The 26,068-nt window shown below is 37.6% G+C and overlaps 1 protein-coding gene across 2 annotated transcripts in view; it reads left to right on the top strand.

The window, feature by feature from the left end:
• The window catches only part of CEP83 (centrosomal protein 83), a 124,009-nt gene extending 98,538 nt beyond the window's left edge, over positions 1 to 25,471 (top strand). For both annotated transcript variants that reach the window (XM_040637321.1, XM_040637322.1), the window contains exons 12-16: positions 340 to 497; positions 2,414 to 2,543; positions 21,324 to 21,427; positions 23,919 to 24,108; positions 25,295 to 25,471. In XM_040637321.1, the coding sequence (XP_040493255.1) occupies positions 340 to 497; positions 2,414 to 2,543; positions 21,324 to 21,427; positions 23,919 to 24,108; positions 25,295 to 25,399 (687 nt within the window). In that variant the 3' untranslated portion in view covers positions 25,400 to 25,471. The remainder of the gene's footprint in view (positions 1 to 339; positions 498 to 2,413; positions 2,544 to 21,323; positions 21,428 to 23,918; positions 24,109 to 25,294) is intronic.
• Positions 25,472 to 26,068: the final 597 nt, after the last annotated feature.

The raw sequence follows: 26,068 nt of genomic DNA, 5'->3' as shown, positions 1-26,068 counted from the left end.
CTCTAATGGGTGGATTCTCCTTTCTCACTTCTCCACTGTCCTTATAACCCTCTTCCTACTTCCAGTACCTCTTCTGACCTGCTTATTTTGGGAAGAAGAGGAGAGGAGTTAGTGGCAGAAAAAGGAATATGGTTCTTGATAGTCTCTGGGTATATTAGGAAATGATCCTATACTATTGGATCCTAATGCTGCTGCTGTTTCTTTCTTAATTTCAGAGCGTCCTCAAGGACACATCAGTTGGGTGGCTCATTTGTGAAGGAAGATGCTTACTGTCCTCTGCCTCTCTCTTATGCTTTTACATATGCAGCCTTATATTTCTCTTCTTTCTTTTCTTTTAAGCAAATCAGTAGTTTGCAGATCCAGGTGACCTCACTTGCACAGTCAGAGAATGAGTTGCTGAATTCAAACCAAATGTTGAAGGAAATGGTGGAGAGATTAAAACAAGAATGCCGACATTTAAGAAGCCAAGCTGAAAAAGCACAACTAGAAGTTGAAAGGTAGAGTTTGCCCTTTTTTATTTACAAACTATCTTTTTTCAGCTATATTATATATAGTTCTTTTAGTGATGATTCCAATGTCGAGTGTGTTTTGGGAACTAGTTACAAATAGTCTTTGACAGTGTACAATGGTATTAGGTAATGTACTTTCTATTCTAGAGAATGAGCTTTCTGGACTCTTGAATTGTTTAAAAAGAAAAAAGGCATTTAGGACAATAGACTTTTTAAAATTCTGCCTAACCAGAATATTCTGAAAACCCTCAGAGGAACACTTCTTTATTCATTGAGTAAACCCATACGTAAATACATTTTTTACTGCAAATATCTAAATTATTCTTCTGAATGCCAGAGAACAAAAAAAAAAATTCTGTGATTTGCAAAACTTCCTAAAATTAGAACTATAATCTTGATTTTTCCTTTGAGAAGTTCATTTATTTATTTATTTATTTTGGCTTTGAAATTTGTTAGTACTAGACAGTGTATAGTAAACTGGCAAGGAGGTGATTTTGGTGATATTCAAGATCTTATATTCTCTGGAAAATTTTGTTTAGATAGAATAGCTACTTTTTTGTATTTGCTTTGTCTTCATAACGTGTTAGTATTTTATTTTTGTTTGAATCTACAAAACATTATTCTTCTTGCATTTTCTTTTCTGAAGGTTACTTTGCCACGTAAAACTTTTTTCCTTCAGTTTCTCATTATTTAATATTTTAAGGCTTTCCATGGTTTCACACATGCAAATTTTAAGAAAAAGTAAGCAAGGTGTTTGTCTGTAATTCGTCATGACATTCCACAGGGTACAAATTATTTTGCTTATATTTTGCAAAATCTTAGAATCCTCAAGTGTTTGATTAAAATGCACTTAAGAATTCTAATGATAGTATAGCTAGCAAATTTAAGTAATTGATCATTGGTTTCTTATGTTACTCATAGATTATATAGTAGAGAAGAGCTGGATGAACTGTTAGTCAAATATGATTTTGGTCCCAGCTAAAACACTTAAAATCTTGTATGACCTTAGACACAAGATCTAACATTTTATAAATCTCATTTGTACTGCTTATATATAGTAATGATACTAAAAATTATGCAAGGTTTGCAGAAGAACTTTAAATATATAAGTTGTTATGTTGTCTTAAAATACCATTTATATGAATTTTATTCTAGTCAGAAAACATCCTGCATTAAGACTTGATACCTGGGTTGATTTTTAACCAGCTTTATTAGACCCAGTTCTTTTTTGTTTGTTTGTTTCAAGTTTTTATTTAAATTCTAGTTAGTTAATATAGAGTGTAGTATTAGTTTCAGGAATAGAATTTAGTGATTTATCATTTAGATAAAACACCCAGTGCTCATCACAAGTGCCCTCCTTAATCCCCATCGCCCATGCTAGATCCAGTTTTTATAGCTTAGTGGTTATCACGGTTCAAAGCTGGTTATCAAGTGTTTGTCCTGCTGTTAACTAGGTGTAAGTCTTAAACAGACTCCCCCTGAGCAGAGAGCCCAACCTGGGGCTCAATCCCAGGACCCTGAGATCATGACCTGAGCCTAAGGCAGACTCTTAACCCACTAAGCCATTCCGGCGCCTAGGTATAAGCCTTTAAGCAAATTTGTTAACTACTTTCTAGGCTTCAGTTTCCTTATCTATAAAATGGAGATGATAAAAGTACCTAACTCAAGAGGTTATTGTGAAGAATAAATGGTGTAGTACACGTACTGTTGTAAGCACAGTGCCTGGTTCACAAGAGGTACTCAATAATGAGAGAATGAGCAAATACATGGCCATGCAAGAGAACAACCCACAGTTGGATACTTAACAATGTAGTGGAGCAGGTAGTGAGACTGATTATACTTGGGATAATATCTGTTTAATCTTAAGAGTTAATTTCCATGTTTTGCATACATTCTTTTGACAGGACTTTGGAAGAGAAACAGATACAGTGGTTGGAAGAAAAGCATAAGCTTCAGGAACGTATCACCGACAGAGAAGAAAAGTATAATCAAGCTAAAGAAAAACTGCAGCGAGCTGCAATTGCCCAGAAAAAGGCAGGTGGTTCTTATTAAAGTGATTTCTATAGAGTAAAACATAACTAACTATTCTGGGAGAATAAAATGTAATTAAAACTGAGATTTTAGTGTATGTTACTTTGATATTTAAACATGACATTTTGCTGTCAACCTTGCAGAGATAAAGTGGGAAAATGCAAACTGCTCAACAGGTTTATTTCTAAATTTTGTGTTCCAAGTCGGTCTTTCAGAGCTGACATGCATTTTCCCACAATGGTTTTTCATTGATAAAGTTGCTAGACCAGCCCATATAGGTCTTATTTAACTCATTCTGCACTTAAATAACAGGGTGATTTGGTCTGTTTCAACTGTGCTGAACTAATACTTGTAACATCCCTTTGTGGTTAAAGTGCTTTTTTGTTTCCAACTCAGAAATGTAGGAGCAAGTATCTGCTTGCCCCAGGAGATAGTAGGCCTCCCCCTGTCTTCTGAAACAGCCATAATAGTTAACCACAGCTGTGATCTTTTTTAAGTTTCACCTTTGTGAACATATTTGCGCCATAACTTAAAATCTTTGTTTTCTTGGAAATAGTTCAGAGCATCATGGAAATAATGTAATCAGATGATTCATCTAAGTCAGTGGTTTACAACTTCTTTTCTACTGCAGCAAACCCAAGGAATGTAGCATGGCCCCATCAGTAACCATGACTCATGATGCAGTGATTCAGCACCTATTTTCAACAAGATTTGGTGCATGTGTATGGAGGTGGCGGGTGGGGAGTAGCATTAAAAAAAATCCCATAAGTGATGTAATATGCCCCCATTTGATAAGTTCCATTAGTAAGGGCATTTGTTTTGGGGAGGCGAGAAGGTCTGAGATGAGAGGAAGGCACTTCTAGGCATAGGCATACCAGTATCTTAATGTCTGTATGTTTATTGGAAAGGTTAGCTCTTCATATTTGCATAAGAGAAGAGAACTGTATATCATTTACATATTATAAATTTGGAAACAAAAGACACAGTTCCTAGTCACCCATTTATGATTATTGGATCTGTCAAATGCATCCTGATAACTGGAGTGACAGTAGGAGAAGTCTACAAGTCATTGCTTCCTCACTTTCTTGATTTCTGAATATGGCTTTTCTCTTCCCATAATTCTGGAAGTAGTATAACATTGAGATTAGAAAACAGCATTTACTATCTAGGAATCTCTGTTTTATACTCAAATATAAACATTGTCTTTGTTTTTCCCATGTCTATCATTTCTTTTTCTTTCTGTCCATATAAGTACTGAGTACTTATGGGTATTGATTGGATTTCGGTGAAGTGTTTTATGGCTTAGGATGATCTTAGAAATTTTACTTAGAGTCCTTTACTATTTGAAGTGTAGAAGCATCTAAAGCCAGATTTTAACCAAAAATAAGTAGAAATTATGAGAGCTGATTTTATCTTTCACAGAGGAATGTTTATGTTAAAGTTTTAGAGGTTAAGTATTCTAGAGATCAGATTCTAATTACTACTGAGGTTAGTTTGGGTTGACTTCTTTTGGAGCAAAAGTGACATCCAGTGGTGAGAGAGATTACCAACTAATCGTAGGTATATTAGAAAGAGGGGAAGATAATTGAAGAAACCTGGCAAAATAACCTTTCATCAATATTGTGACCTCGAGTGAATTTTTTTTTTCTACTGGAATACCTGCCAAATGATGGGTGTGAACGTAGGAAATATCCATATCATTTTAAAAAATGTGATCTGTGGGTTATGATTTTAAGTCAAAGGAAATTGTTAAGTTCAATTCAGTGAATAATTATGGCCCAGAGCTGACTGTCCTTGTGGGACACTTCTCTAGAAGCTTACAACTTTAAATTGAAGTGAGAAAATAGACAATATATGTGACATAGAAATACTATAAAAAGTCTGTGAGTACATAAAATTTTAGGACTGGGGGATTTTAGCATTCAGATAGTTTTTACAGATTAGGAAACCGAAGTGGTAGGTAGCCAAGATAACTTGACTAGTAAGATTCAATGCCATGACTAAAATTTACATCTTTCTGTTCTTAATCCTGTGTTCTTTCTGCACTTTTACTCTTTTAATTTCCCAGTTTCTTTGATTCCAAATAATTAGCTGCTTTTTTCTTCATTGTACCCATATGAGTCATATTTCTTGTGCTAGAATAATCACTATAAAGTTAATTTCTTTAATTCAAACTCTTTCCCATTCAAGTTAAAGATAATGCTTCTATATGAAAATTTTGGCTGTAAGAGTACATAAATATAATTCTTAGGAGTGCAATAAACTTTTTAAGTTCTTTAAATGACAAAAATCACAACTTTCTTATGCAGTAAGACTTAAGTCACAAAATATTAACTCTAGGGCAGAAATCATAATCCTTTAGAGTTGCTTTTCTGTGAGTGATTCTTATAACTGGAGAGTAGCAGCTTCATTTTTCCCCTGAGGCTAGAAAAGATGGCTCACTGCCATCTGAGGATGTTTATTTATGCACAAACCTTATGTCATTTCTGTTAAGTGGTTTTGGGTAAAGTCTTTGTGTAATGATATTTTGCTGTGTTGATTTGTTTGGAAAAACTTGACCAGGTATCTTGAGTTGGAATGCCTTTCTGTGACTATTGGCTTCTGCATATGTTTTTCTCTATACACTGTTGAAGTGTTGAAGTGTTGAAGTGTTGATCTCTCTTCATAGAGAGATCTCTTGGTTTGAGCACAATGGGTTGTACTTTTCCTTTTGAGGCACTTGAGATGACAACTTGTTATTTTTATTGTAAGGTATATATCTCTGAAATTATTCTTAGTTACTATTATGAATGTTTTTGGAAAAGAAATGAACTGTAGTCTTGAATTGTAAAATATCTGTTGAGTATGTTGTGGGGCCTAATACTGTATTATACATTTAGGGGAAAATAGAAGCCAGGATTAATTCCTGCTTTTGATGACCATATAATCTAGTTGGGGAAATAAGATAACATGCAGTACCTAAAGAATGCTAATAGTCACTCCCAGATATCTGTATGGACACTAAGGTTTGACACCAATGTCAGGGAGAAGAAAACCTGAAGACAAGGAGACCAGTTAGGAAGCTATTTTAATAAAATGAGGTAAGAAGTGTGGAATTTGGGCTTGTGATATATGAATGAAGGTGAGAGGTGACTCTTTAGAATTATTTTTAAAAGTTATATGATACGGTGCTAAATAAGAAGAAAGAGAAAAATATGAAGTGTTTTTAGCTGTGAAGGATTTAAATGAAGTTGTCATGAGGGAGTGAAGAACACATGTCAGTTGAGGAGTAGAAAGAGAAGATATAGTCCACTAAACACGTGTCAGATCTGAAGTGATAACAACGCATCCCTGTACTCATGTCCTAGACTCTTAAGTGAGGGTACCATGTAAGTAACTAGAAATAATGGAATGTAAAGCATGGAGATTGGTAGTTCAGATTAGAGATAAAGAATTAGACACTTGAGATTTTGTAGATGATTGAAGAATAAAAGGACTAAGAATTAAGTTGACTTAGAAAGAAGAACTAGATTTAGTAGAGGAGTGGTCATAGAGGTAGAGGCTATAGTATGGTGTTGTAAAAGTCACAGGAAAAGAAAGGTATCAAAGATAAATGGTCATTTAGCATGATTACTGAAAAGAGTTCATTGAATTTGGCAATAAGTTGGTAAAAGAGGAATCCCAGGTTTGTGTTCTTTTGATTTTTCTGTTGTTCCTTTGTGTTGTAATAATACTTTTAACACCAAGACATCCACTTGACAATCCTGTGATTGTATTGGACTACTACAGTCAAAATTAAAATCATTCCTTACAGCCAGTTTCCCCTCTGAACTCCCATTTCTTTCAGTAGAATGTCATTCTTCCTGTCACTTAGGCTTCAAACCTTTGATTCATCCTGAGGGCTCCCTTCCCCCAGATCTAGTCATTGTATTGGTTTCCAGGGCTGCTGTAACAAATTACTGCAAACTGTGGCTTAAAACATCAGAAAGGTATTATTTCATACTCCTGGAGGTCAGAAGTCCAAAATGAAGATGCTTGTAGGGCCGTGCTCCCTCCAAAGGCTGGATCTGTTCCACAATTCTCTCCTAGCTTCTGGTGGTTGCTAGCAATCCCTGAGTATTCCTTGGCTTGTAGACATATCATTTCATTCTGTCCCTCTGTCTTCATCTGGTGTTCTCCCTGTGTGTCTTGTGGGGTTTACAATAGTTGTAGAGAACATGAAAGATGTAAATCAAAGATGACAACTATCATTGTTAGTCTATGAATAACAAAAGACTCTCCTGTCGCTCAGGAAATTCCAAGGATTTTAGGAGCTCTGTGCTAGAAACCCAGGACAAAGACCAAATAAGTTTCTTTCTATACCATGGTCACATTCTGAGGTTCTCAGTGGACATGAATATTTGGGAGACACTGCTCAACCCAGTACAGTCACTCGGGCCTATGAATTCTTCCTTTATAATGTGTCTCGTATTTTTTTCCCTCACCTCATTTCCTTTTATGCCTGTTTCTAACATCCTAGCTCAGGCCCTATCCACAACCAGGTTTCTCTGTATTCATTTAGCCAATTTACTCACCAAATTTATTGAGTACCTACTTATGTATCTGGTAGTTTCATTCACTGGAATACAGAAATAAAGATTGTGCTGAGGAGCTTACATTGCGGTGGGTGGGTGACAGAGTAAAGAAACAAACATTTGTCAGGTGAACATGAGTGCTAAGAGGAAAACTAAGGGGGACAGAGGGGGCTCTTTTAAATAGGTGGTCAGGGAAGGCTTTTTTGATAAGGTAACATTTGAGCAGAGACCTGAAGGAAAGGAGGGAGGACGTCGTGTTCTCTGTGTAGGGGAACAGTATTCCAGAGAGAATAGCAAGTAAAAGAGAGAGGCAGGAGTCTGCTTGGTATGTTGAAGGAATGCAAAGAGAGAGAGCTAGGTAGCTGGAATGGAGAGAAGTACTGGAAGGCCAGGTGTTGTTTTTATTCTTTGGTTTTTATTCTAAATGTGGTAGGAACACAATGGAGAGTTCTAAACTGAAAATATAATCTGCATTATATTTTAGAAGAATCTCTGGCTGTTGTGTAGAGGGACAAATAGCGGAGTGGTAGTCAGATTCTGTCTATATTCTAAAGGTGGAGTGTACAGTAGTCGTAGAGCATGAAAGATGTAAATCAAAGATATCCAAGATGCTGGGCTTGAGCACTTAGTTAAAATGGAGTTGCTATTTACTTACATGAGAGACTTCAGAAAGAGCGGGTTTGGCAGTAAAATAAAGATGCTTCTTTTGGACATGTTAGCTCTTTGAGATACCCATTAGACTTCCATGTGGAGATGTTCAGTAGTCTGGTGGATACATGAATCAGGAATTCAGGAAGGAAGACTAGACTAGAAATAAAGTCTTGGGAGTCTTCATTACATAAATGGTATTGAAAGGAAAGGGATTGCATGAAGTCAACTAGAAAGTAAAGGAAGACTAAGAAGAGAACAGGTCTGAGGATTGAGCTTTGAGGAATGCCAAAGTTTAGAAGTTGAGAAGAGAAGGAGTGGCCAGTATGGTAGGAGAACCAAGAAGGTACTGGATGCCAAGTGAAGAAAAGTGCTTCAGGAAAGATCAACTGTATCAAATGATGTTGAGAGTAAGATGATAAAACAGCAATATGAAGACTAGGGATTCATTTGGATATGCAGTGATTGTTGGTGGCCTTGTCAAGAGTTGTTGCCAGATTGAAGTGGAAGATAGTTTGTCTAAGGAATTTCATTGTATAAAATAGAGAACTGGGGTGGTAGCTAGGGAGGGTTGTGAGTTCAAAAACTTATTTTAAGGGAGGGGTGAATTATAGAATGATTCAGTAGCAAGGGAAAAATCAGTGATGCAGGAGAAAGAGGGCAATTGCATGAATGATATCCTTTAGTTAGCATTTCAGAGGTGGAAGGCATAGGAACACAGTATATCTATTATAACTGGGAAAAAGGCAAAATATATGATTATAAATTTCTGGTAAATTGATAGATGTGTGGAAATTTTCTCCTGATGGCTACAGTTTTCTTAATGCAAAAAAATGGTCTTCAGATCAGTATGTGAAGAATGCAGGTGTTAGATATCTGAGGAGAGACAAAAAGTTGTAAAAGAATGTAAGAGTTTGGTAGAGTGATTGGATTAGGGAAATTAGGAGTGTCAGGTAGCACACTGCATAGTTGTGTGTGTGTGTGCCAACTGTGTTCAGTTGTATAGGTCCAGGCGTGCAGTCAGTAGAGAGTTGTATTTAATAAAGGTCCAAGTTTTTCCAGGTGAGTTTCAAAAAGAGGGAGACTTGGGTCAAGGTAAAGAGGGTGTCTGCAAAGAAATGATTATAGTGAGGGGGGTCTAAGGCATTCACTGGGTCTTTTAGTCAACTAACCAATCAGTGCTTTTATTACTTCTAGCTCCATCCTGGCACCTAGTAAGTGCTCAGTAAATGGTTGGTTGTTTTACAGTGATTAGGATGGGGAAAGCATTGTCCTGAACTTAATCTCCAGATTTCCTGCTTAGAGGCAAACTTCAGAGTCTATCTCATACACTGATGCTGTGTCAAACTTCCAAAACAATGTCTTTTACTTACCAGTCCCTTGCTGGAGAACCTTCAGGCAAATCCACATCTCCATAGTATTACAGATTCTCCCTAATTAATTTCTTATCCTTTCCAGAAAGCCCTTTCTCGTGATTTGGTACTTATAGACTGGAATTCCCTTCAGAAATCCATATATTTTGTATTGCCTATAGTTAATATAGAGCCCAGTTAAACATGTACTCTGTGTGTGTGTGTGTGTGTGTGTGCATACTTAAGATCTGATAAATATAAATAAAAAATATATAAATATAAATAAAATAAATATAAATATAATATAAATAAAATAAATTTTGTATTATAGTTTATGAGCAATAAAAATGGAGAAATATAGCTATTTGGAGATATAATGGAGAAGTTTCAAGATTGCAGGTTTATACAATCATACAATAATGAAGTACTAAGCATTTCCATCTTTAAAATGTCTGCTACTAGTTGGGCTAAAATTTCTAAAAGGAGTATATGCTTTTGATAATGACAGACTAGGGAATATGTGGATCAGCTCTCCACATGAAAACTAGAAGTATTGGACAAAGTATTTTAAAAAATATCTCCATGGAGGGCAGTGAAGAATTAGGAGGCCAAGATCCTGGAGAGATGAGAAACTGAAAGAGGTGAGCATGGCATGTGAGGTTGCTTTTCCCTTAGAGGAAACTGCTCTTTCTAGAAGAGACAGCTGAGGGTGAGAAGTGAAGCAAAGCTTTTGACAACTTCACAGGGCTTGGGGAACAAAAATTGGAGTTCAGAATCTGCCAGAGAGAGGATCTCTGGTCCAAGTATGCTAGTGCTTTGGGTTGGGACTCCTAAGGGGAAGGATATACCATTGGATTAAGAATGAACTGGAAATAGCCTAGCCCTTGCAAGTATTAAAGCATAGCTTCAGATAATGTCAGTCCTTACAATTAGATTAAATGTACCCAAATTGTTAGTGTTTCTAGCTACTTGCAAGAAACAAATGTGACTCTACTTTAAGGGAAAATAACATTATAAACTTCAAATTGTTTCCATAGTTTAAAAATATAAATAAAAAAATTAAAAAGCATAAATCAATAAAATGTAAATAATAAACGCAAATACCACTGCATACCTATTAGAATGGCTAAAATCTGAAACACGAACTGTTCTTAACAGTTCAAATAGGAGCTCTCATTCATTGTGTGGAATTGGAACAGGGTATAGCCATTTTGGAATACTTTGGTGGTTTCTTACAGTTAGACATAGTCAAACCAGACCATCCAGCGATCACGCTCCTAGATATTTATTCAAATGAGTTGAAAACTTATGTTCACACACACAAAAACACATAAACATTTATAGCAGCTTTATTCGTTATTATCAAAACTTGGAAGTAAGCAAGATGTCCTTCAGTGGCTGAATGGATTAAAAAAAAGACTGTTCTACATCCATACAGTGGATATTTTTATTTAGTGATAAAAACAGATGAGCTGTCAACCCATGCAAAGATGTGGAGGAACCTTAAGTGCATATTGCTTAGTGAAGGAAGCCAGTCTGAAAGATTAATATACTGTGAGATTTCAACTATATGACATTCTGGAAAAGGCAAAACTATGGAGACAGGGAAAAAAAAAAAAAAAAAACCTCCAGTGGTTGCCAAGGGGTGGTGGGGGTAGGAGTAAGAATGAACAAGTAGAGCAAGGGTATTTTGTAGGGCTATAAAACTATTCTGTATAATACCATAATAGTGGATACATTATACCAAGCATTTGGCAAAACCTATAGAACTGTACAACAGAAAGATTGAAACTTAATATCAGCTATGGACTTTAGTTAATAATATTGTTTCAATATTGGTTCATTAATTTTAATAAATGTTCCATACCCATGTAAGATGTTAATAATAGGGGAAACTGTGAAGGGAGGAGAATATGGTAACTCTCTACTCCTGTTAAATTTTTCTGTGTAAAACCAGAACTGCTTTAACTCTACTAATAAAGAATAATCGTCATCATCAACATCATCCCAACCACATGAGGAATAACATTGAAAATCAAGAGAAACGATAACCAGTATAAACAGACTCCCCAATAGTGGATCCAGGTAATGAACTTATCAGATATAGAATTTAAAACTAACATTTTGTTATATGTTAAGAAAATAAAAGTTTGAGAATTGCTCCAGAAAACAAAACCATTAAAATAGCAAGTTTAGAACTAAAACACACAATAACTGAGCTATGAACTTAGTGGATAGATTTAACTGCAGACATCATCATCATTCTCAAGTAAGACCAGAAATCAGTGAAACAAAATATACACCAGAGGGAGTTAAGATGGCGGAGGAGTAGGAGACACCTTTTTCAGCCAGTCCCCCGAGTCGAGCTGGATAGGTACCAGACCAGCCTAACAACCACGGAACCAGCCTGAGACGCAGGAAGATGCATCTGGATCTCTACAAATGAACATCTCCAGCGCTGAGTATTGAGGTACGAAGCGAGGAGCCATGAAACCGTGCACAGATATCGGAAGATAAACGAAAGGGGAGGGGGAGGGAGCCGCCGCGTTCGGGCGCCGGGAAGCGGTAGCCACTTGCACGGGGGAGCGGGTGGGCTCGTGGTCGGCACCCGCAAAACAGCAGACTGAGACCGTGAGCCGGGTGCGCGCCACCAGGCATCTCGCGGAACCCCGGAATCCCGGTGCGCTCACTGGATCCAGACTGAGACCGGGAGCTTCCGGAGCGCGCGCCGGGGCGGCTGGCGGCTGGCGGCGTTAGAAACACAAAGGACAGAGACCCGCCGGCCCTGGAAGTGAGGGCAGGGACGCCGGGTGTTGGGCGCACATCCCGGGATGCTGCAGGGTTGAGCAGCACCAACAGTAACAGAGTTAAAGTGGCCAGAACATTAGTAGAGAACGGGCCGCAATTCCTCTGTTCTGAGACAGAGGCTGAAATTTGGCCGCTGCTGCTCTGACTCTCAGAAGAGGCACAGCAAACCGCCAGGGAAAGCCGCCAGAGAACAAAAGCCTGGAAATACCAGCTCACAGCGTGCCTCCCATCCCCATCCCCTCGCAGGGGACACGGAGACTCTGCCCAAACAGGGCTGCACAGTGTGTCGGGCGCGCGGCAGGCCCCTCCCCCAGAAGGCAGGCTGAAAAATCAAAGAAGCCCCCACAAGCCGGCGCCTGGGTGGCATGATCAATAGCGCCTGTCTTCGGCTTGGGCGTGATCCCGAGGCGTTCCGAGGAAAGGAGTCCCTCATGGGCTCCTCCGCTGGGAGCCTGCTTCTTCCTCTCCCACTCCTGCTTCTGTTCCCTCTCTCGCTGGTTGGCTGCCACATAAATAAATAAATAAAATCTTTAAAGAAGAAGCCCACATCCCTAAGATCCTATAAAATAGGGGCACGGCCTACAGGACCCAGTCAATAATTTGGGCTCTGGACAGCCCCACAACCTCTCCTCATCAGAATGACAAGGAGAAGCCCCACAGCAAAAAGAAAAAGACAGTGAGTCTGTGGCCTCTGCCACAGTAATGGATATGGATGTAACCAAAGTATCAGGAATGGAATTCCAGGTAACGATGGTCAAAATGATGAGTAAAATTGAAAAAACTATTAATGAAAAGGTTACTGAATATAGAATCCCTAAGGACAGAAATGAGCGAATCTGACAGAAATTAAAAATTCTATGAGCCAAATGCAGGCAAAACTAGAGGCTCTGACGGCCAGGGTCACAGAAGCAGAGGAACGGGTTAGTGAATTGGAGGATGGGTTAATAGAGGAAAAAATGAAAATAGAATGGTCTTAAAAAAATCCATGCCCACGAATGTAGGTTATGGGGAGATTACTGACTCAATGAAGCGATCCAATGTTAGAATCATCGGCATCCCGAAGTGGAAAAAACAGGAGTCTAGAAAGAGATATTTGAACAAATTGTAGCTGAAAAAAACTTCCTAATCTAAGCGAGAAACATTCGTGTCAAGAGGCAGAGGACCCCTCCGAGCTCCAACCACGACAAACCTACGCCACGTCACGTCATGGTACGAATTCGCAAATATTAGATCCAAGGATACAGTGGCGGCCAGGGCAAAGGGGGCTCTCACGTACCAAGGCAAAGGCATCAGAATTACGTCAGACCTGTCTACCTCAGACCTGGAATGAGAGAAAGGGTTGGGGAGCATATTTAAAGCTGCTCAGGGCGCCTGGGTAGCGCAGTCGTTAAGCGTCTGCCTTCGGCTCAGGGCGTGATCCGGCGTTCGGGATCGAGTCCCATCGGGCTCCTCCGCTGGGAGCCTGCTTCTTCCTCTCTCACTGCGCCTGCTGTGTGTTCCCTCTCTGCGCTGGCTGTCTCTCTGTCCACATAAATAAATAAAATCTTTAAAAAAATAAATAAATAAAGCTCTTTCAGAAAAACATGCAGCCAAGGATCCTTTATCCAGCAAGGCTGTCATTCAGAATTGATGGAGAAATAAAGACATTTCAGAATCTCGCCAGTCACTAACCAATTTCGTAACCACGAAACTAGCCTGAAGGGAGATATTATGGGGGTTCTATAAAAGTAAAAGGCCCCAAGAGTGATACAGAACAGAAAGTCACAGCCAATACAAACAAAGACTTTACTGGCAACATGGCATCATTAAAATCATATCTCTCAGTACTCAGTCTTAATGTAAATGGTTTGAACCATCCATAACGCCACAGGGTTGGGTGGATAAAAGAAATGACCATCATTTGCTGTCTACAAGAGACTCATTTGAACCCAAAGATGCATTCAGACTGAGGAAGTGAGGGGATGGAGTACCATCTTTCACGCAAATGGACCTCAAAGAAAGCTGGGAGTAGCAATTCTCATATCAGATAAATTGGTTTAAACTACAGAATATAGTTAGAGACACAGAAGGGCACTATATTATTCTTAAGGAAGTATTCAACAAGTGGATATGACAATTATAAATATATATGCCCCCAACAGGGGAGCAGCAAGATACACAAGCCAACTCTTAACCAGAATAAAGACATATAAATAAAAATACCTACATTAATAGTAAGGGGGACCTCAACACTCCACTATCAGAAATAGACAGAACACCCTGGCAAAAACTAAGCAAGAATCAAAAAGGCTTTGAATGCCATACTTGTCGAGTTGGACCTCATAGATATATATAGAACACTACACCCCAAGAACCAAGAATACTCATTCTATTCTAATGCCCATGGAACATTCTCAAGAATAGACCATGTTCTGGGACACAAAACGGAGGTCTCAACCGTACCAAAAAGATTGAAATTATCCCCTGCATATTCTCAGACCAAGCGCTCTGAAATTGGAACTCAACCACAGGAAAAATTTGGAAGAAACGCCAAACACTTGGAGACTAAGAATCATCCTGCTCAGGAATATTTCGATAAACCAGAAATCAAAAATCAAAATTAAACAATTTATGGAGACAACGAGAATGAAAATACCACAACAGTCCAAAACCTATAGGGATACTGCAAAGGCAGTCTAAAGGGGAAATACATAGCCATCCAAGCCTCACTCAAAGAATAGAAAAATCTTAAAATGCAGTTTTTATATTCTCACCTCAGAAGCTGGAGAAAAGCAACAGGGGCAGGCTAATCCTGCTACGAGGAAGCAGTTGACAAAATTAGAGCTGAAATCAATAAGCAGAAACCAGAAGTACAGTAGAGCAGATCCAACAGGACTGAAGCTGGTTCTTTGAGAGAATCAATAAAATTACAGACCACTGGCAACACTTATCCAAAAAGAAAGAAAGGACAGATTGTTGAAATTATGAATGAAAAAGGAGAGGTCACGGCGAGACACCATTGAAATTGGAAGGTTATTAGAAATTTTTATCAACAGCTATATGCCAATAAACTAAGCAATCTGGAAGAGATGGAATCCTTCCTGGAAACCTATAAACTACCAAGATTGAAACCGGAAGAAATTGATTTCTTAAACAGGCCAATTAATTATGAAGAAATTGAGTCAGTGATAAACAACCTTCCAAATAACAAAACTCCAGGCCCAGACGGTTTCCTGGGGAATTCTACCAAACATTCAAAGAAGAAATAATACCTATTCTCCTAAAGCTATTTCAAAAAATAGAAGGAAAGCTACCAAACTCATTCTATGAGGCCAATATTACCTTGATCCCCAAACCAGGCAAAGACCCCCTCAAAAAGGAGAATTACAGACTGATTCCTAATGAATATGGGCGCCAAAATCCTCAACAAGATACTTGCTAATAGAATCCAACAGTACATTGAAAGGATTATCCATCACGATCAAGTGGGATTCATATCTGGGATGCAAGCTTGGTTCAGTATTCGCAAATCAATCAGCGTGATACATCATATCAACAAGAAAAGACTCAGGAACCATATGATCTTCTCAATCGATGCCGAAAAAGCATTTGACAAAATACAGCATCCTTTCCTGATTAAAACCCTTCAGAGTGTAGGAATAGAAGGTACATTTCTCAATCTCATAAAAGCCCTCTATGAAAAGCCTACCAAATATTATTCTCAATGGGGAAAAGCTGGAAGCCTTTCCTTAAGATCAGGAACTCAACAAGGATGCCCCTCTCGACTATTATTCAACATAGTACTAGAAGTCCTTGCAACAGCAATCAGGCACAAAAAAGGGATCAGAGGTATTCAAATTGGCAAGAAAGAAGTCAAAATGTCTCTCTTCGCAGATGACATGATACTCTATATGGAAAACCCAAAGAAGCCACTCCCAAACTAAAGTTATATAGAGCAATTCAGTAATGCGTGGCGGGATACAAAATCAATGGTCAGAAATCAGTTGCATTTCTATACACGAATAACGAGACCGAAGAAAAGAAATTAGGAATCCATCCCATTTACAATAGCACCAAAAACCATACGTTACCTTGGAATTACAACCAGAGGCGTAAAGGACCTATATTCTAGAAACTATAAATCACTCTTGAAAGACATTGAGGAAGATATAAAAAGATGGAAAGATATTCCATGCTCATGGATCGGAAGAATTAACATGATTAAAATGTCCATGCTACCCAGAGCAATCTACACTTTCAATGCTATCCCGATCAAAATACCGAGGACATTTTTCAAAGAACTGGAACAAATAGTCCTTAAATTTGTATGGAAACAGAAAAGGCCCGAATCTCCAGGAACTGTTGAAAAGGAAAAACAAAGCTGGGGGGCATCACAATGCCGGTTCGAGCTATACTACAAAGCTGTGATCACAAAGACAGCATGGTACTGGCACAAAAACAGACACATAGACCAATGGAACAGAATAGAGAGCAGAAATGGACCCTCGGCTCTTTGGGCAACTAATATTTGATAAAGCAGGAAAAAACATCCGATGGGAAATAGACAGTCTCTTCAATAAGAGGTGCTGGGAAAATTGGACAGCTACATGCAAAAAGAATGAAACTTGACCACTCTCTCACACCATACACAAACAAAACTCCAAATGGATGAAAGACCTCGATGTGAGACAGGAATCCATCAAAATTCTAGAGGAGAACATAGGAGCAACCTCTCGACATCGGCCAAAGCAACCTTTTTCATGATACATCCCCAAAGGCAAGAGAAACAAAAGATAAAAATGTAATGGGACTTCATCAAGATTAAAAGTTTCTGCACAGCCAAGGGAAACAGTCAGAAAAACTAAGAGCAGCCCGCGGAATGGAGAAGATATTTGCAAATGACACTACAGATAAAGGACTGGTATCCAAGATCTACAAAGAACTCAAACTCAATACACGAGAAACAAATAAACAAATCAAAAAATGGGCAGAAGATATGAATAGACACTTTTCCAATGAAGACATACAAATGGCTAACAGACACATGAAACAATGTTCAAAATCATTAGCCATCAAGGAAATTCAAATCAAAACCACACTGAGATACCGCCTTACGCCAGTTAGAATGGCAAAAATAGACAAGGCAAGAAACAACAATTGTTGGAGAAGATGTGGAGAAAGGGGATCCCTCCTACATTGTTGGTGGGAATGCAAGTTGGTACAACCACTCTGGAAAACAGTGTGGAGGTCCCTCAAAAAGTTAAAAATTGAGCTACCCTATGATTCAGCCATTGCACTACTGGGTGTTTACCCCAAAGATACAGACGTAGTGAAGAGAAGGGCCATATGCACCCCAATGTTCATAGCAGCAATGTCCACAATAGCTAAATCGTGGAAGGAGCCGAGATGCCCTTCAACAGATGACTGGATTAAGAAGTTGTGGTCCATATATACAATGGAATATTACTCAGCAATCAGAAAGAACGAGTTCTCAACATTTGCTACAACATGGACGGCACTGGAGGAGATAATGCTAAATGAAATAAGTCAAGCAGAGAAAGACTACTATCATATGATTTCTCTCATCTATGGAACATAAGAACTAGGATGATCGGTAGGGGAAGAAAGGGATAAAGAAAGGGGGGGTAATCAGAAGGGGGAATGAAACATGAGAAACTATGGACTATGAGAAACAAACTGAGGGCTTCAGAGGGGAGGGGGTGGGGGAATGGGATAGACCGGTGATGGGTAGTAAGGAGGGCACGTATTGCATGGTGCACTGGGTGTTATACACAACTAATGAATCATCGAGCCTTACATTGGAAACCGGGGATGTACTGTATGGTGACTAACATAATATAATAAAAAATCATTAAAAAATATATATACACCAGAGAAAATTAAAAATTTTTAAATTTTAAATTTAAATTTAAAAGATTGATAAAATTGATAAAGTACCTTAGACTCATTTTTTCCTAACTCCCCACAAAATAGGTAGGTAGGTAGGTAAACACAGATGCACAATATCATGAATGAAAAAGGGGTATCACTCTATTTCTTTTATTTTTCCAAGATTTTATTTTAGGTAATCTCTACACCCAACATGGGGCTCAAATTACAACTCCAAGATCAAGAGTTGCTTGCTCTACCAACTGAGCCAGTCAGGTGGCGCTCTTATAGATATTAAAACAGCAAGAATATTATCAAAACAACTACGCTAATTATGCAATTTAGAAGAAATGAATACATTCTTTGAGGAACATCTTAACAAAACTAATACAGGAAGAATTAGGTAATCTGAATAGTCCTATCTATGTCTGTTAAGTAAATGGAATCTGTAATTTAAAACCTTCCATGGAGAAAATGCCTGGCTCATTTGGCTTCACTGATAAATTCTTCCAAATACTTAAGAAATAATACCATTCTTAACACAGAGTTTCCGAGAAAATAGAAAACAAAGGAAAACATCCCCACTTATTATATAAGGTTAGAAACCAACACTGTCATTATAAGAAAAGAAAAATATCATAAACAGATGTAAAAATCTTAAAATACTAGCAAACGGAATCTGGTGTTACATAAAAATGGTAATATATCATGAACATGTAGGGTTTATTCTAGGAATATAAGGTAGCTTAACATTGAAAATTGATTAGTATAATTCAACATTAGAACAAGAAGAAAAACTATTGTGATCATCTTAATAGACATAAAAATAATTTGAAAAAATTTAACATCCTTTTTACAATAAACTTATCAAAATAGGAATAGAAGGGATTTTGTAACTACAAAAGTCCTACATCTAACATCATACTTACTAAATATTGAATGCTTCCCTCTACCCACCCAAGTTCAGTAACAAGGCAAGTATGTTTACTATTACCATTTTGTTTAACATTTCATTGGGTGTCCTAGCTAGTATAATAAGACAAGAAAAAGAAATATAAGATTTATAAAGATTGGAAAGGAGCAAGTAAAATTGTCATTCACACATGACATGATTGTGTATGATTTATAAAAATGCAAACATCTATCAAACTATTATGTCAATTTAAAATTACTGGGAAAAGGTCAAGTAACAAATAGGGGGTTTTTTGGTTATATTTACTTTATTATTTCCAACAATTCTGTGAATAATAACTAAATTTAAGTACTCATGAGTCATTTTGTTATGTTTGCCTTCTTAGGGTTCAGTAGTCTATTTCTTTGAGATATAATTGGCATATAACATGTCAGTTTCAGGTGGACAACATTATGATTTCATATTTTTGTATATTGTGAAATCATCACAATAAATGAGTCTAGTTAATATCCATCACTATACATAGTTAAAAATTTTTTTTCTTCTGATGAGAACTTTTAGGATTTACTCTTTTAGCAACTTCCAAATATGTGATACAGTATAGTTATTATGCTGTACATTATAAAGTAAGTCCCAGGGATATAAAGTAAGGTTTGTATCTTTTGACTCCCTTCACCCATATTGCCCACCCCTTACCCCCTGCCTCTGGCAACCACCAATTCCTTTGTATCTGTGAGTTTGTTCGTTTGTTTAGATTCTCCGGATAAGTGAGGTTATACAGTATTTTTTCTTTCTCTGCTTGCCATAATGCCTTCAGGGTCCATCCATGTTGTCACAAAAGAATAATAGCCTTCTTTTTTTATGACCAAATCCTACTCCACTGTGTATGTAATTGCTAGATCATATGGTAGTTCTATTTTTAGTTTTTTGAGGAACCAATGTACTATTTTCCATAGTGGCTGTACTCATAGATTGCTGATGGGCATGAAATTAATAGAACCACTTTAGAAAACTGGCAGTGTTTATTAAAGCTGTGACTCACTCCGAGTATATACTCAAGAGAAATGAGTACATATATCCACCAAAAACATGATAAGGAATGTTCATAGAAACTTTATTTATAATAGCCTCAAAATTGAAACAATTCTAATTTTCATTATGAGAATAGATAAGATGTATATTTATAAAATGGATGACAACATAACAGTGGAAAAGAACTGCCATAAAATAACATGGCTTAGTCATAATGGACAGCATATTGAACAACAAAAAACTCCAGAGACTGAAGAGTATATACTATATGATTCTTTAATTCGGGTAGATTGGTAGATAGAGTTCTAAATTACCTGTAAACATAAATATATACTTATGGTAATTAAGGACGGAAGAATGGTTCCTTTGCCAGGGTAGAGGGGAGGCGGCACGAGGCAACCTTTTGGGGTGCTTGAGGATAGAAGCGATGGGAAGCATGAGAAAGAATGCCCAAAGCAGTGTTATTTCCCAACTGGAAATAACCCAGATGACCTTCAGTGGTGGACCAGGTAGATACATTAAACTATGTGATACTCGTAAGTGCAGGACAATATGTGGCAATGAACTGTTCCTATAAGCAAGAACACAAATACATCTCAACAATCTTGAGTGAAAAAGCCATTTGTAAAAGAATTTCATAAAGACTATGATTCTGTTAATATGAAGTTGAAAAATCAGCAAAACTATGCTCTAGCTTTGGAAGTAAATTAGTTGGTTGCCATTTCAGGGGACAGAAGGGGGTAGAGATTGAAAGGGGGAGGGGGAGGGGCGCTTCTGGTATGGCAGTGCTCTTGACCCGTGAAGTACGAGGATCAGCATTTGCTTTTTGCTGTTATAGTTTGCTTTACATTTACGTTCTATGCATTTTTCTATAAGCCTAATATACTTCAATAAAAGAGTTACAAAGCAAATACCTGAAGAGTCTGTTGCTGCTAAATGAGTTGCCACATTTATATGTATTTTTCTATAAAAAACAAAACCTCTTTATAAAAATGAAAAAGTAATTACCTTTGTTTATATACCACTTTTGCATTATACCCTGATTTTTCCATATTAGAAAATTTTCTCTTTTTGTAAAGCTTAAATATTTTCTTTCTAATATTTAGAAAGACATACTTTCAAACTGAGATGCATCCATAATCTGTCTTAGCTTTCTGATCCTTTATTGCTTTGGTTAACAATTTATCAATTGTAAGCATGCTTTTAATTTTAAATTTTTGGTTCTTTTATAAAACACGTATCTTTTGGAAAAATAAAGAGCTTGTGATTCCTTACCAGGTGACATGTAAGCTCATTAGTAAAATTTGACTCCTTCCTTTTTTAGATATTTTATTTGCAGCAATTTAGTTATTGATACCCGTTTTCTGATTTGGCATTTGTAACAGTTCTGTTTGTCACAATGAGGATATGAGGTACATCTGTGGCTTATTATCTTTGTAATTTTTCAGTAAGAATCATATCTACTAATCTTTCCTCCTGGTATTCACTGAAAATACTTATCTCTAAGTAAAATTTCTTTTGCTGAGTAAAATATTCTCTCTATATTTTGTTCAAAGAGGAGATTTTGTATTAATGTACTTGCTTGTATTGGTTTTTTTTTTTTTCCTAGAGAAAATCTCTTCATGAAAACAAATTGAAGAGACTACAGGAGAAAGTAGAAGTCTTAGAGGCAAAGAGAGAAGAATTAGAAACACAAAATCAGGTGTTAAATAGGTAATTATTTGTATAAATACATATCCCATGTAGTGACTTTGACATTATAGAACTTTGATACCTAGTATAATGCACTTTGTTTTCTTTTAAAATGTACTTTGTTTTCTCTGTAATGCACTTGTTTTCTTTTACGTTTAAAAGAATTCTAAAACTGTTCGTTGTACTCCTAATTCATTATCCTTGTTATTTTTTTTCTGGCTGAATGGTTCCTTCAAACCAAAAGGTCTTTAGCACATGCCAGGCATTTGTGTTATGGTTGGGACTGACAGGAAGGGCCACTGGCTTGGGTAGCCGGGAGTGGTGTGCGTTCTTGCTACAGAGACAAGAGAGTTGTAGCATTGCCTAGTTCCAAAAATGTGTCTGGAATTTTGGATCAAGATTTTTTGATTTCTTGTTGTAGAAAAATATTATTGGCCCAAAGCTTCTGGTTTTTCACTTACATACAAACATAGCTAATAATCTGCATGATGAGCATGTTTGAGCAGAGATGATTTGCCATATTAGTGGTAGTGGCATTGTATGACCTATTTGATTCAAGTTAATACAAACTTTTCAAATTTAGCTAATTTCAGTGGTAGCCTTTAGCATGAGACAGTGTCAGACTTTTCTGTAATTGAAATTGCCTATAATATCAAGCAGTGATGTTTTATAATGTGCACCTGTCTTCCTTGGGTATAATTATTACCAAAAGCTGAAAGTTGTTTTTTTTAGAACACTTGAAGTTCATAGACTGTGGAATTCATGCCTTTTCTTTTTCTTTTTTTAAGAGAGAGCAGGAGAGTGGTGGGGGAGAGCAGAGGGAGAGAGAGAATCTTAAGCAGATGGGGCTCAGTCTCACAACCCTGAGATCATGACCTGACTCAAAATCAAGAGTCAGATGCTTGACTGAGCCATCCGGGGATCCCAAAGTCATGCCAGCTTTATAATACTCTGTTCCAAAGTAAGAAGCCACCAAATTTATTCTAAAACAAAATTCAGTTTACTCCCTCTTCTATAACTATTAATTTTGAAATATTATCAATTCAAGATTGGGCAGATATGGCACTGATCATCTAGAACCTTGAGTGTTTTGAAAACTGTATTTAAGTAGTGATGTGCTTGATGGTCAGGAAATTCATTTCCAAAAAGGTGATGGGATGAAAAGGCTGGAAAAGTTAGCTTTTTTATCCCAAATCCTTTTTCCCTAAAGTTGGTGGGTAGCTTTACTTTTGTCATTAGTTACATTTCGTTTTTAAGAATTATTTGAGAGAGACAGAGAGTGAGCATGTGTGTGTGTGCGCGTGGGTGGGGGGGAGTGGGAGAGAGAAACTCTAGCAGGCTTCTGCTCAGCGCAGAGTCCCGTGTGGGACTTGATCTCATGACCCTGAGATTATGACCTGAGCCAAAACCAAGAGTTGGCTTAACTGTGCCACCCAGGCACCCCCATTAGCTACATTTTTAATAATTAGGTTGAACAACATGTAATTCCCTGTATTGGACCCTATTTTTCCTATAAAAATGACAATTTCATAAGATTCAGCCTAGGAATCTACTTGATTCCTTTATAAAATAAGGCACCGTTTTGGTTTAAGGAGGCTTTAGTTTCAGGATTCATGGGTTGGTGGAGTGGAGTGGAAATGAAAGTAAAAGTATCAAAAGATTTTTAATCTTTGATTAATTGGCAAATAAAACTTTAAAATGAGTTGATAGTTGGGCTGCCTGGGTGGCTCAGTTGGTTAAGCATCCAGCTCTTGGTTTGAGCTCAGGTCATGATCTCAGGGTCATGAGATCGAGCCCCTGAGTTGTGCTTCCCACTTAGCAGGGAGTCTGCTTCTCTCTCCCTTTCCCCCTCCCTGCATGCATGCATACCCATGTGCACACTCTCCCTCCCTCTCTCTCTCACAAATAAAATTTTTTTTTAAAGATTTTTTATTTATTTATTCGACAGAGAGACAGCCAGCAAGAGAGGGAACACAAGCAGGGGGAGTGGGAGAGAAAGAAGCAGGCTCATAGCGGAAGAGCCTGATGTGGGGCTCGATCCCATAACGCCAGGATCACGCCCTGAGCCGAAGGCAGACGCTTAACCGCTGTGCCACCCAGGCGCCCCACAAATAAATCTTTTTAAAAAAGATTTAATTTATTTGAGAGAGAGTGAGAGGGAGCACGAGCAGGGGAAGGGGCAGAGGGAAAAGCAAACACTGAGCAGGGAGCCCTTGGGATTATGACCTGAGCCAAAGGCAGACATTTAACAGACTGAGCCACCCAGGTGCCCCTAAAATACATAAATCTTTAAAAAAAAAAAAAAAAATCAGTTGAAAGCTTGCAGTGCTAACCGTAGTACGTATGATCAAGACGTCATATTTCTGTTTATCTTTCTAGAGTTTTATGTATATATCCAGATAAATCTTAAATTCCGAAGTCCATTTTCTTCCAATTTGAAATTCTGTGAATCATACTGTTCTTCAATAGAGTATAACTATTAAAGAACAGAAACACTTTTTTTCTTTTTAAGACAAAATGTTCCATTTGAAGAATATACAAGGCTTCAAAAAAGACTAAAGGACATACAGAGAAGACATAATGAATTTCGAAGTTTAATTTTGGTTCCTAACATACCTCCAACAGCATCTATGAATCCTGTTAGCTTTCAGTCATCAGCCATGGTTCCAGGCATGGACCTATCCTTTCCTCCTCATATGCAGGTATGAGCATTTATGTTGAAAAAAAAAAAGGCACTAATATTTCTGTAAGTTATTACCTGTTTAAATTCAGAGTTAAAAACTCAAATCTTTCTTTACCATAGAAATTTGCCAGTAGAAGCAAAGTGGATTTGCGTCTATTCTGTCCCTTAGTGATGGTGCTAGGAGTGAAATCTCCTGGGCAGCTAAAAAGAAGAAACTTGATTGATGAGTCTTTGAGTAACCTAGAGTTTACAGTTCACTCGATTACTAACTACTGAGCATTTACTAATGCTCTGCACTATGCATTTTCCATACAATATTTAATCCTAATGGGAAATACTTTGAGGGAAGGTGTTATTCCAATTTACAGATGAGGAAACTGAGTCAGAGGTGAAGTGACTTGCCTAAAGTCATAGCTACTAAGTGACAGGATTGAGTGTCAAACCTAAATCTGGTTCCAAATCTTGGGCTCGTTCTATATCAGGTCCCTGAGATATTGAAGGAATCAAATTGATGGGATTATTTTCAAAAGATGAACTGTAATAAGTAGTTAAATTTTATAATGTTATAAGCACCAAAGATTTTAGTCACTGTATTGGATCTCAGACCAAGTGCTTTGTTTATAATAAACTGCTATTAAACTCCAGCCTTGTTAGAACATTGGCATGTAAGTACATCTGGGCCCTGCATTACTATTTTCTAATTCACTTCCTGGTGAGTTTTATACCTAGATAGAAGTACAGACTCTGGGATTTGCTGAAGGCTAGTGCCTGAGGCAGGAGAGAAGCGAGGACTGGTTAGTAGTCTGGCCCGCACTGCTGTCTTCTCAGATTGCTAAAATGGTCGTCCTTTCCGTGCCAGACGTTGCAGGCCTGAGTGAAAAAGCCACTCAGGCTGGTGCCTAACAGTTATTTTTCCAGCCATTTTTCTGAGCTTTTTTTTTTTTTTTAAAGATTTTTATTTATTTATTCGACAGAGATAGAGACAGCCAGCGAGAGAGGGAACACAAGCAGGGGGAGTGGGAGAGGAAGAAGCAGGGGGAGTGGGAGAGGAAGAAGCAGGCTCATAGCGGAGGAGCCTGATGTGGGGCTCGATTCCATAACGCCGGGATCACGCCCTGAGCCGAAGGCAGACGCTTAACCGCTGTGCCATCCAGGCGCCCCCATTTTTCTGAGCTTTTTTTTTTTTCTTTTTCTGTGCTTTTAAGGAGGAACAGCATCAAAGGGAACTCTCTCTACTTCGCAAAAGACTAGAAGAACTAGAAACAACACAAAGGAAACAACTAGAGGAACTTGGATCTCCTGGGGAATGATGTTGTTGGAGAAAAGGCAGATCAAAAGGGATGAAATCAGTGTGACTCAATAAAGCTTGAAGTTTTAACGTATGTGGCATTTAGATATTGTATTACCGTTTGCCAGAGCATTTGAATTTGCCTCAAGAAAAGGTACTGGCTACGTGCTATATTGCATCAGTGTCTGGATTTTAGGATTATACTAATGACAAGTGAAGCATTAAAACAGCCCCAGAGGTATTTAGAATATTTATTGACAACCCTTTGAGAATGTTTTAAAAAAAAAGAATGAATTAGGGAATCAAGTTTTTAAATTATTTTATTAATTTCACTTTGAAATTTTTTGGCATTTTGCCTGAATTACGCCCATGTTGAATTCCTTCTGCCTCTTTGAGATGCTTGGCAGTAACAGGGTCAGTAAACATTTTCCGGTTTACTATATACAAGAGTTCTAAACCTCTAGTTCTTGAAAAAAGATGACAATTTTAAAGTTAGCAGTAAAAAACAAAACTTGAAGATACCTAAATATTATAAAATGCTTTCTAAAAGCTGTGTGCACATAATTAAAGAGCTTAATAAATATTTTTCTATATCGTCTTGTTTTTAATTTTATTTTGACCCTACAGTGTGTATTTGGCAATGTAGAAGATCTCATTGTTATTTTCTATTATAATTCAAAGCCACAGAGTA

Source organism: Ursus maritimus, unplaced genomic scaffold (genome assembly GCF_017311325.1).
Source record: "Ursus maritimus isolate PB19 unplaced genomic scaffold, ASM1731132v1 scaffold_21, whole genome shotgun sequence".
NCBI lineage: Eukaryota > Metazoa > Chordata > Mammalia > Carnivora > Ursidae > Ursus > Ursus maritimus.
The sequence above is the reverse complement of the archived record's forward strand: the minus strand, read 5'-3'. Positions and strand labels throughout refer to the sequence as shown.